This window comes from Daucus carota, chromosome 7 (genome assembly GCF_001625215.2).
Source record: "Daucus carota subsp. sativus chromosome 7, DH1 v3.0, whole genome shotgun sequence".
Classification (NCBI taxonomy): Eukaryota; Viridiplantae; Streptophyta; class Magnoliopsida; order Apiales; family Apiaceae; genus Daucus; species Daucus carota.
This window is the reverse complement of record NC_030387.2, coordinates 16648403-16659088: the sequence shown is the minus strand read 5'-3', so window position 1 is coordinate 16659088 and position 10686 is coordinate 16648403. Positions and strand designations below refer to the sequence as shown.

General features: G+C 38.3%; 1 protein-coding gene across 2 annotated transcripts; it reads right to left on the bottom strand.

Annotated features, from left to right (window-relative positions):
• Positions 1-1734: 1734 nt before the first annotated feature.
• Positions 1735-4621, bottom strand: LOC108226264 (uncharacterized). Of its 2 annotated transcripts, none has more exons than XM_064080742.1 (3): positions 3768-4621; positions 2580-2917; positions 1735-2483 (listed from the first exon to the last, which is right to left on the bottom strand). In XM_064080742.1, exons 1-3 carry the CDS (start codon positions 3832-3834, stop codon positions 1986-1988), a joined length of 903 nt encoding a protein of 300 aa, XP_063936812.1. In that variant the 5' UTR covers positions 3835-4621; the 3' UTR covers positions 1735-1985. The 2 variants fall into 2 exon arrangements, with proteins under 2 accessions (XP_063936812.1, XP_017256699.2); XM_017401210.2 differs by lacking the exon at positions 3768-4621 and adding an exon at positions 3000-3761.
• Positions 4622-10686: the final 6065 nt, after the last annotated feature.

Genomic DNA, 10686 nt, shown 5'->3' with positions numbered 1-10686 from the left:
TCTCTCAGGTTAATGGAGAATTTGAGGCACGAGAGGAGACGATGCTGAAATATTTAAGAATCGTGAAAGCTCAGATGACATTATTCGAAAAGTGTCAGATTGAATACATACCAAGGGAGGAGAATGCGAAGGCTGATGCCTTGTCTCAGTTTGCATCCTCCGACAATGAAGTCTGTTCGGGGAGTGTCTATTATCAGGTTCTGAGAACCCCGAGCATCAATGCTAAGCTGATAGCCCCGATTGATACAGGAGCCACTTGGATGGACGAGATTAAGATGTATCTCGAGTCAGGACATCTTCCACCCAATGCCGAGGAGGCACGAAAGTTAAAGGTAAGAGCGTTAAAGTATGTGCTCATTGAAGGGATTCTATATAGAAAGTCGTATGTGATTCCTTACTTGAGATGTTTGAGGCCGGAAGAGGCTCGAGAAGCCTTGAGAGAGGTTCACGAAGGAGTGTGTGGACAACACCTCGGTGGAAGGGCATTAGCACACAAGGTCACCCGCCTCGGGTTTTATTGGCCTGACATGTTGAAACAAGCTCAGGACTATGTCAAACGGTGTGATAGGTGTCAGAGGTTTGCACCCATTGTACGCCAGCCCCCTGAGATGTTAACATCCATCAATTCCCCGATTCCTTTTGCTATGTGGGGGATGGATATCCTAGGGCCGTTCCCACTCGCTAGTGCACAGAGGAAGTTTTTGATAGTTGCAATCGACTACTTCACCAAGTGGATTGAGGCTAAACCCCTGGCCAAGATAACCACAAAGCAGGTTGCTCAATTCTTCTGGGAGAATGTCATATGCAGGTACGGCATACCTCGAGTCTTGGTTACTGACAATGGAACACAATTCAACAATGCTGAGTTCCAAGGATATTGCAAGGACTACGACATTGAGTTACGATTCACCTCGGTGGCACATCCACAAGCCAATGGACAGGCGGAAGTTGCAAACCGGATCATCCTCGATGGACTGAAGAAAAGAGTTGAGAAAGCTCAAGGCACTTGGGCAGACGATATCCTTCCGATCCTATGGGCATATCGAACAACTTGTAGGGTCACTACTGGAGCTACTCCCTTTCAGCTAGCTTATGGAACTGAGGCAGTGGTGCCCCTCGAGATCACTCATACTTCCCCAAGGATCGAGCAATTTGATCCACCAACCAACGAAGAAGGAATGAGGTTGGCTCTTGACATGATTGATGAGGTCCGAGACCAAGCTCATGCGAAGATAGTGGAAAACCAGAAACGAGCTTCGTACTACTACAACCTTCGAGTTAAGGAACGTTTCTTCCGAGAAGGAGATTTAGTGTTGAGAAAGGCTGAGGCCTCTGGTGTTGGTCCTAAGGGCAAGATGGCCCCGAATTGGGAAGGACCATACCAGGTGAAGAATGTCACAGGTCATGGGTCGTATAAGCTTCAGACCTTAGATGGAGTTGAAGTCCCAAGAAGTTGGCATGCAACCAACTTGAAGATTTATTATGTTTGAGTATTCTAAGTATTAGGAGTTCATATGAATAAGGTCATATAGACCACTGTCGTTCAGTAGCATGAAGTATAACTCGTTCATTACTTGCGAAGTTTTAATAAGATCTCGAAGATTACCTAGTATCCTTTATATTTGTTTAAATTCCGTTTGCGTGAATGTTTTCCTTATAGATATTGCGTTGTGAATCCTAAGGTCTGGACAGTAAATGCATGGCATGAAAACTCGAAACATACAACACAAAAGCTAGAAGCTCAAATCCGAAATAGTTAGATTAATAACTTAAGAGTTGTGGTACAACCCTTATAAAAGATACGATAAGTCGAGTACATAAAAGCCATGCAAGGCTACAAGATAAGTTAAAGTCATATTACATTCCCAAATAGAAGTCAAGCAAGCACAAAGCTTTAGCCACGCAGGGCCCGAATAAACAAGTCCTAGATAGATAATAAAATACGCATAGATAAAGTCTCGTAAGACTAGTAAGAGGAGCTGGAACTACTCCCAGCTAGGCCACGCACTGTGAGGAGTCTGATCTCCAACTGCGACCCCTGCTCCTTCCACCTCCTCAACATCAACAACGGCGGGAACATGGGAGGAAGATGCAGTGGCCAAAGACTGAGCTGGTAGATAAGGGCTAGGATACCGAGAAGGATCAAACATTCCCGGGTGATCAGCAACAACGGTCTCGAGGGCCTTGTCCCAGCCAGAAGTGAAAACCGAGGGACGCACCCTATCATCATGGTCGTCCATGAACTGGAGGAAGGGGTCAGAGTCCATGTACTCGTCGATAATCATCCCCTTGTTCTTCTCCAAACCTTCCTCGAGAGTCTTCATCCTGTTTTGAAGAGATGTGACCATGTCCTCAGCCGAATGAGCACGGCTCTCCCAATCGTTCATCGCTCTAGTCAAGCTAACCTTTTCTTTCTGAAGAGCCCTCTCAGACTCCTTGAAGGCATTAGCTTGATAAATAGCCGCCTGGAAGTAGGAGTTGAGCTAAAAGGAAAGGAGGAAAACTGTGAGAAGCCATATCTCATATGCTAAGACAAAAGAAACAAGTATATATATATAAAAAAAGTAAAGTTAACTCACATTATAGGCCGCACTAGCACCAAGCTGCTCCGCCTCGTCAAGGCTCGTTCTCTCCACAATGTTGGTCCGATCAGGAGGAGTTATGCACTCCCTAGACCAGTCCTTAGCTAGGAGAGAACTCCCAGACACCGAATGCTGATCACAAATACCCCAAGCCGGCATGAAAGCAGTCTGCATGTGACCATCGGCATCTCTAAACCTCTTCCCAGCTTGCTGACTGTGCTGGAGGAAAGCAGGAGTGGTAGGCTCAGGAGGGTTGGCTCTCTCAGCAAGCTTCTTCATCATCCTCTTCGTGACTTTATCGCCACGACCCTGGTCATCATCGATAATCTCAACAGCTGAAACAAAACAAATAATATGGATGTTAGCAAACAAGTATCGAACAAATTGACGAAATCCAAATCAACTGTAAGAAATTACCACTATCAGAAACAAAGCTAAGACCAGCTGACCGGAGAGCATTTTCATTAATGATGGCACGGTAATGAGTTCTACCCTTATCACTTATAAGCTCATCTCTTTGTTGATGCTCGGCTCTAGTAAGAAGGCGATCGAACCGTCCGGGATCGTTCACAGTTGCAAACCTAGGTCTGAAGATCTCTCCCCAATTACCTCCTCTCCAACGAAGGATCACAAATCCCCACTTCCATACATGATTAGAATCAGGAAGGGACTCGGTAAAGAACGTATGAGGAACACCGGGACGATGACCGATATGTATCCATCCTTTCCTACACTCAGGACTATTCTTAAACACGAAGATACTCCTAAATAAGTTTATACTAAGCGGGAATCCTTTTTGAACACACAAAGCCATAAAAACGTGGATTATTCTCCAAGCGTTGGGAACCAACTGACACGGATTTATCCTAGCTTCAGCTAAAAGTCTAGGTATAAAATCGTTAAGAGGGAAGCGAAGACCCGACTTAAAAGCATCCTCATAAATAAATAAATCCTCCGGATCCCAGTTACAAGTTCTATCACCCGGAGAGGGACAAACTACTTCATACTGAGGAGGAACGTTATATAACTCAGCTATTCTAACAACATCTTCATCATTAAGTCTACTAGGATAATCATTAGCATCTAACTCAGCATTATTAGGAAAGGCATCTCCCATTTCATTCAGCAATTCGAATAAAGAAGTAACTGGATGATCAAGAACGATAGGGGGACGGAAATCCTTACCTCTTTTTGAAGCTCGAGCAGCCAACCTTTTTGCCCTCTCCTCAGCAATAGAGTGATTTTCGGCCATTGACAAACACCAAAATCTTGAAGATCAAACACCAAAAGATGCCTCCGAAAGCTTGAAATCTTGATGAAACTTTGGAGAACAAACACCAAATCTTGAAGATCAAACACCAAAATAGGCCTCCAAAACCTTGAAATTTTGATGAATCTTTGAAGGTGTGAAGAACAAACACGAAATCCTGAAGATCAAACACCAAAATAGGCCTCCAAAACCTTGAGATTTTGATGAATCTTTGAAGGTGCGAAGAACAAACACCAAATCTTGAGGATCGAACACCAAAATAGGCTTCAAAAGACTTGAAAAAATGAAGAACCACTAAGATTTTTTGAAATCCATGAAGAAACTACTAAAATTCTAGAGAGAAAAAGTTGAGATGAAAGGAAGTTATGAAGTGTGGGGAGTGAAACTACACTCACTTATATAAGCCACGGTTGGTCGCAAAAAAAAAACAAAAAACAAAAAAAGGGCTATATAGCCGTTGTATAGCTCCTAGGGAGCAATAAAAGAACAAAATAACGGTAGAGCAAAAACCAACGTTTGGTAGAGAAGAAATTGGGCAGGCCCCACCCTTTTTTTATTATTCATTTTCCTTTTTCTAAAAAGGAAAAAGTAAATAGTAAAAGAAAAAACAGAAAGCAGAGTCGCGGATTCAAAACCAAAGTTTGGCTGAAAATAAAATGGGCTGGGCCCCGCTACCTTTTTAATTTATTTTTTCTTTTTCTATAAAAGAAAACGAGAAAAAGAATAAAAAAATATATATTATTAGCAGAGTAGAAAATGTCGGGTAAAAGCCTTGTTTTGGCGGAATAAAAATTGGGCTGGGCCCCACAGTTTTTATTTAACTTTTTTCTTAAAAGAAAAAAGGAAAATAAAAACATATAAAAAATTCAAATACTCGCCGAGAAGGGACATCCGAGCAGGCGAGCAGATTTGGCCAAGTAGCAAATGGGCTGGGTCCCATTGTTTTTCTTATTTATTTATTTTTTCTGAAAATGAAAAAAAGAAATAAAATTTAAAAAAAAAAAAAAAAGCAAAAAAATCAAGCCGAGCAAGCTCCGCCGAGCAAGATGCAGTTATGGCCGAGCAGGAAAAGAAGGGTGGACCCCAGAGCAGTTTTTTTTAATTTATTTTTTGGCAAAAAAAGTAAAAAAAAAAAAAAAAAAAAAATGGAAAACTGAAAAAATCAGAAAAAGCGGCCGAGTAAAACTATACGAGTAACAGGCCTGTTGTGGCCGAGTAGAAAAGGTCATGCGGGCCCACCCAGCTTTATATTAAAAAAATACTAACAAAATAAAAAAGGATTGAGTAAATCCCCGAGCAAGTGCAGCCGAGCAAGTCACTGGTTTTGGCCGACTAAGTCCTTACGTGGGCCCTGTAGGTTTTCTTTTCCTGCTTAAAAAAAAAAAAAAGAGTAAATATTTAATTTACTTCGCAAATAATTATGAAAAAATAATATAAAAATCCCTGAAAATTCTAAAAATTAAGGGACTAAATAAAATATTTTTCTCGGTCGAGAAATAATATTTTAAAAATATTTTGAGTATATATTCAGTACTCAAATAAATACCTGAAAGGTGCGGAAATTCTTAAAAATAGGGAGGAATTCCCGAAAATTCTCAAAAATACCCGGAGGTAAATGAAAAATTGTAGAAAAATATAAAAGACTCGATAAGTCATGAAAACGACTCGATAAGTCTTAGGCTTGATAAGTCGCATAAAAACCTCTATAACTTTTGAAAAGTTTCTACAAAACTTATCGAAAGTTGGGGGGCAAATGATATGGGTCAGAAATAATATTTAATTATTATTAGATATTAAAGGACCAAAAATATGAAAGCCCAGTTAATTAGGCCCTGAGACACTTAAATATTAATTAATTTCGTAATTAATTAATAAGGCCCACAAGCAGGTCCACGATTGAGCTACTTGGACTGTCAAAGTTCAAGAATTGAGCTTCCAGCCCACTCGAGGCTGGAATCCAGTAACTAGCCCTGTCAAGGCCCGAATACACGACTCCTACTCCGTGTAGGAGACTTGATAGAAGGCTCTAGAGCCTCGGTGTTCTACGAGTATTCTAACTCCTCAACGATAAACATCTAGTGTCTTAGATAAACATCGACTCTACAAGATAAGAGTCTTATCTTATCTCAAGATAAGAAGCCTACTTCTATGAGGTTTCTAATAAGTAGAATCATACTTCTACCTTGTCTCTGGCACCGAGACTACTATATAAAGGGCTCTACCCCTTCAAACTAGAACTACGTTCAGACTTGATTCTTTACACAGCTAAAGATACGTAGGCATCTCGAATCCCGAGAACAGTCTTAAAAGCACGACGCTTCACCTTCGTTTTTCGATCCATAACAAAGTGGAAAACAATTTGTAACTTCATTTTGGGTTGTTTAAAATTAGAGTCAACTTGTAGTTTCATTTTTGAATCGTTTGAGCCTGGAAACAACTTTTTGCTTCATTATTGGCTGGATTGAAGTTGGAAACAACATTTAGCTTCATTGCAAACTCGTTTGAAGTTGAAAACAACTTTTAGCTTCATTTTCAGTTGTTTAAAATTAGAATCAACTTGTAGTTTCATTCTTGACTCGTTTGAGCCTGTAAACAACTTGTTGCTTCATTAGTGGCTAGATTAAAGTTGTAAACAACTTGTAGCTTCATTCTAGACTCGTGGGAAGTGGAAAACAAATTGTAGCTTCATTTTTGGTTGTTTAAAATTAGAATCAACTTGTAGTTTCATTCTTGACTGGTTTGAGCCCGGAAACAACTTGTTGCTTCATTATTGGCTGGATTGAAGTTGGAAACGACATGTAGCTTCATTCCAGACTCGTTTGAAGTTGAAAACAACTTGTAGTTTTCAGTTGTTTAAAATTAGAATCAACTTGTAGTTTCATTCTTGAGTCGTTTGAGCTTGTAAACAACTTGTTGCTTCATTACTGACTGGATCGAAGTTGGAAACAACTTGTAGCTTCTTTCTAGACTCGTTTGAAGTGGAAAACAATTTGTAGTTTCATTCTTGACTCGTTTGAGCCCGGAAACAACTTGTTGCTTCATTATTGGCTGGATTGAAGTTGGAAACGACTTGTAGCTTCATTCCAGACTCGTTTGAAGTTGAACACAACTTGTAGCTTCATTTTCGGTTGTTTAAAATTAGAATCAACTTGTAGTTTCATTTTTGACTCGTTTGAGCCTGTAAACAACTTGTTGCTTCATTATTGGTTAGATTGAAGTTGGAAACAACTTGTAGCTTCATTCGAGACTCGTTTGAAGTGGAAAACAATTTGTAACTTCATTTTCGATTGTTCAAAATTAGAATCAACTTGTAGTTTCATTTTTGACTCGTTTGAGCCTGTAAACAACTTGTTGCTTCATTATTGGTTAGATTGAAGTTGGAAACAGCTTGTAGCTTCATTCTAGACTCGTTTGAAGTGGAAAACAATTTGTAACTTCATTTTCGGTTGTTTAAAATTAGAGTCAACTTGTAGTTTCATTTTTGAATCGTTTGAGCCCAGAAACAACTTTTTGCTTCATTATTGCTGGATTGAAGTTGGAAACAACATTTAGCTTCATTGCAAACTCGTTTGAAGTTGAAAACAACTTTTAGCTTCATTTTTAGTTGTTTAAAATTAGAATCAACTTGTAGTTTCATTCTTGACTCGTTTGAGCCTGTAAACAACTTGTTGCTTCATTATTGGCTTGATTGAAGTTGTAAACAACTTGTAGCTTCATTCTAGACTCGTGGGAAGTGGAAAACAAATTGTAGCTTCATTTTTGGTTGTTTAAAATTAGAATCAACTTGTAGTTTCATTCTTGACTTGTTTGAGCCCGGAAACAACTTGTTGCTTCATTATTGGCTGGATTGAAGTTGGAAACGACATGTAGCTTTATTCCAGACTCGTTTGAAGTTGAAAACAACTTGTAGTTTTCAGTTGTTTAAAATTAGAATCAACTTGTAGTTTCATTCTTGAGTCGTTTGAGCTTGTAAACAACTTGTTGCTTCATTACTGACTGGATCGAAGTTGGAAACAACTTGTAGCTTCTTTCTAGACTCGTTTGAAGTGGAAAACAATTTGTAGTTTCATTCTTGACTCGTTTGAGCCCGGAAACAACTTGTTGCTTCATTATTGGCTGGATTGAAGTTGGAAACGACTTGTAGCTTCATTCCAGACTCGTTTGAAGTTGAACACAACTTGTAGCTTCATTTTCGGTTGTTTAAAATTAGAATCAACTTGTAGTTTCATTTTTGACTCGTTTGAGCCTGTAAACAACTTGTTGCTTCATTATTGGTTAGATTGAAGTTGGAAACAACTTGTAGCTTCATTCTAGACTCGTTTGAAGTGGAAAACAATTTGTAACTTCATTTTCGGTTGTTTAAAATTAGAGTCAACTTGTAGTTTCATTTTTGAATCGTTTGAGCCCAGAAACAACTTTTTGCTTCATTATTGCTGGATTGAAGTTGGAAACAACATTTAGCTTCATTGCAAACTCGTTTGAAGTTGAAAACAACTTTTAGCTTCATTTTCAGTTGTTTAAAATTAGAATCAACTTGTAGTTTCATTCTTGACTCGTTTGAGCCTGTAAACAACTTGTTGCTTCATTATTGGCTTGATTGAAGTTGTAAACAACTTGTAACTTCATTCTAGACTCGTGGGAAGTGGAAAACAAATTGTAGCTTCATTTTTGGTTGTTTAAAATTAGAATCAACTTGTAGTTTCATTCTTGACTCGTTTGAGCCAGGAAACAACTTGTTGCTTCATTATTGGCTGGATTGAAGTTGGAAACAACATGTAGCTTTATTCCAGACTCGTTTGAAGTTGAAAACAACTTGTAGCTTCATTTTCAGTTGTTTAAAATTAGAATCAACTTGTAGTTTCATTCTTGAGTCGTTTGAGCCTGTAAACAACTTGTTGCTTCATTACTGGCTGGATCGAAGTTGGAAACAACTTGTAGTTTCATTCTAGACTCGTTTGAAGTGGAAAACAATTTGTAGTTTCATTCTTGACTCGTTTGAGCCCGGAAACAACTTGTTGCTTCATTATTGGCTGGATTGAAGTTGGAAACGACTTGTAGCTTCATTCCAGACTCGTTTGAAGTTGAACACAACTTGTAGCTTCATTTTCGGTTGTTTAAAATTAGAATCAACTTGTAGTTTCATTTTTGACTCGTTTGAGCCTGTAAACAACTTGTTGCTTCATTATTGGTTAGATTGAAGTTGGAAACAACTTGTAGCTTCATTCTAGACTCGTTTGAAGTGGAAAACAATTTGTAACTTCATTTTCGGTTGTTTAAAATTAGAGTCAACTTGTAGTTTCATTTTTGAATCGTTTGAGCCCAGAAACAACTTTTTGCTTCATTATTGCTGGATTGAAGTTGGAAACAACATTTAGCTTCATTGCAAACTCGTTTGAAGTTGAAAACAACTTTTAGCTTCATTTTCAGTTGTTTAAAATTAGAATCAACTTGTAGTTTCATTCTTGACTCGTTTGAGCCTGTAAACAACTTGTTGCTTCATTATTGGCTTGATTGAAGTTGTAAACAACTTGTAGCTTCATTCTAGACTCGTGGGAAGTGGAAAACAAATTGTAGCTTCATTTTTGGTTGTTTAAAATTAGAATCAACTTGTAGTTTCATTCTTGACTCGTTTGAGCCAGGAAACAACTTGTTGCTTCATTATTGGCTGGATTGAAGTTGGAAACAACATGTAGCTTTATTCCAGACTCGTTTGAAGTTGAAAACAATTTGTAGCTTCATTTTCAGTTGTTTAAAATTAGAATCAACTTGTAGTTTCATTCTTGAGTCGTTTGAGCCTGTAAACAACTTGTTGCTTCATTACTGGCTGGATCGAAGTTGGAAACAACTTGTAGTTTCATTCTAGACTCGTTTGAAGTGGAAAACAATTTGTAGTTTCATTCTTGACTCGTTTGAGCCCGGAAACAACTTGTTGCTTCATTATTGGCTGGATTGGAGTTGGAAACGACTTGTAGCTTCATTCCAGACTCGTTTGAAGTTGAACACAACTTGTAGCTTCATTTTCGGTTGTTTAAAATTAGAATCAACTTGTAGTTTCATTTTTGACTCGTTTGAGCCTGTAAACAACTTGTTGCTTCATTATTGGTTAGATTGAAGTTGGAAACAACTTGTAGCTTCATTCTAGACTCGTTTGAAGTGGAAAACAATTTGTAACTTCATTTTCGGTTGTTTAAAATTAGAGTCAACTTGTAGTTTCATTTTTGAATCGTTTGAGCCCAGAAACAACTTTTTGCTTCATTATTGCTGGATTGAAGTTGGAAACAACATTTAGCTTCATTGCAAACTCGTTTGAAGTTGAAAACAACTTTTAGCTTCATTTTCAGTTGTTTAAAATTAGAATCAACTTGTAGTTTCATTCTTGACTCGTTTGAGCCTGTAAACAACTTGTTGCTTCATTATTGGCTTGATTGAAGTTGTAAACAACTTGTAGCTTCATTCTAGACTCGTGGGAAGTGGAAAACAAATTGTAGCTTCATTTTTGGTTGTTTAAAATTAGAATCAACTTGTAGTTTCATTCTTGACTCGTTTGAGCCAGGAAACAACTTGTTGCTTCATTATTGGCTGGATTGAAGTTGGAAACAACATGTAGCTTTATTCCAGACTCGTTTGAAGTTGAAAACAACTTGTAGCTTCATTTTCAGTTGTTTAAAATTAGTTACAACTTGTAGTTTCATTCTTGAGTCGTTTGAGCCTGTATACAACTTGTTGCTTCATTACTGGCTGGATCGAAGTTGGAAACAACTTGTAGTTTCATTCTAGACTCGTTTGAAGTGGAAAACAATTTGTAGTTTCATTCTTGACTCGTTTGAGCCCGGA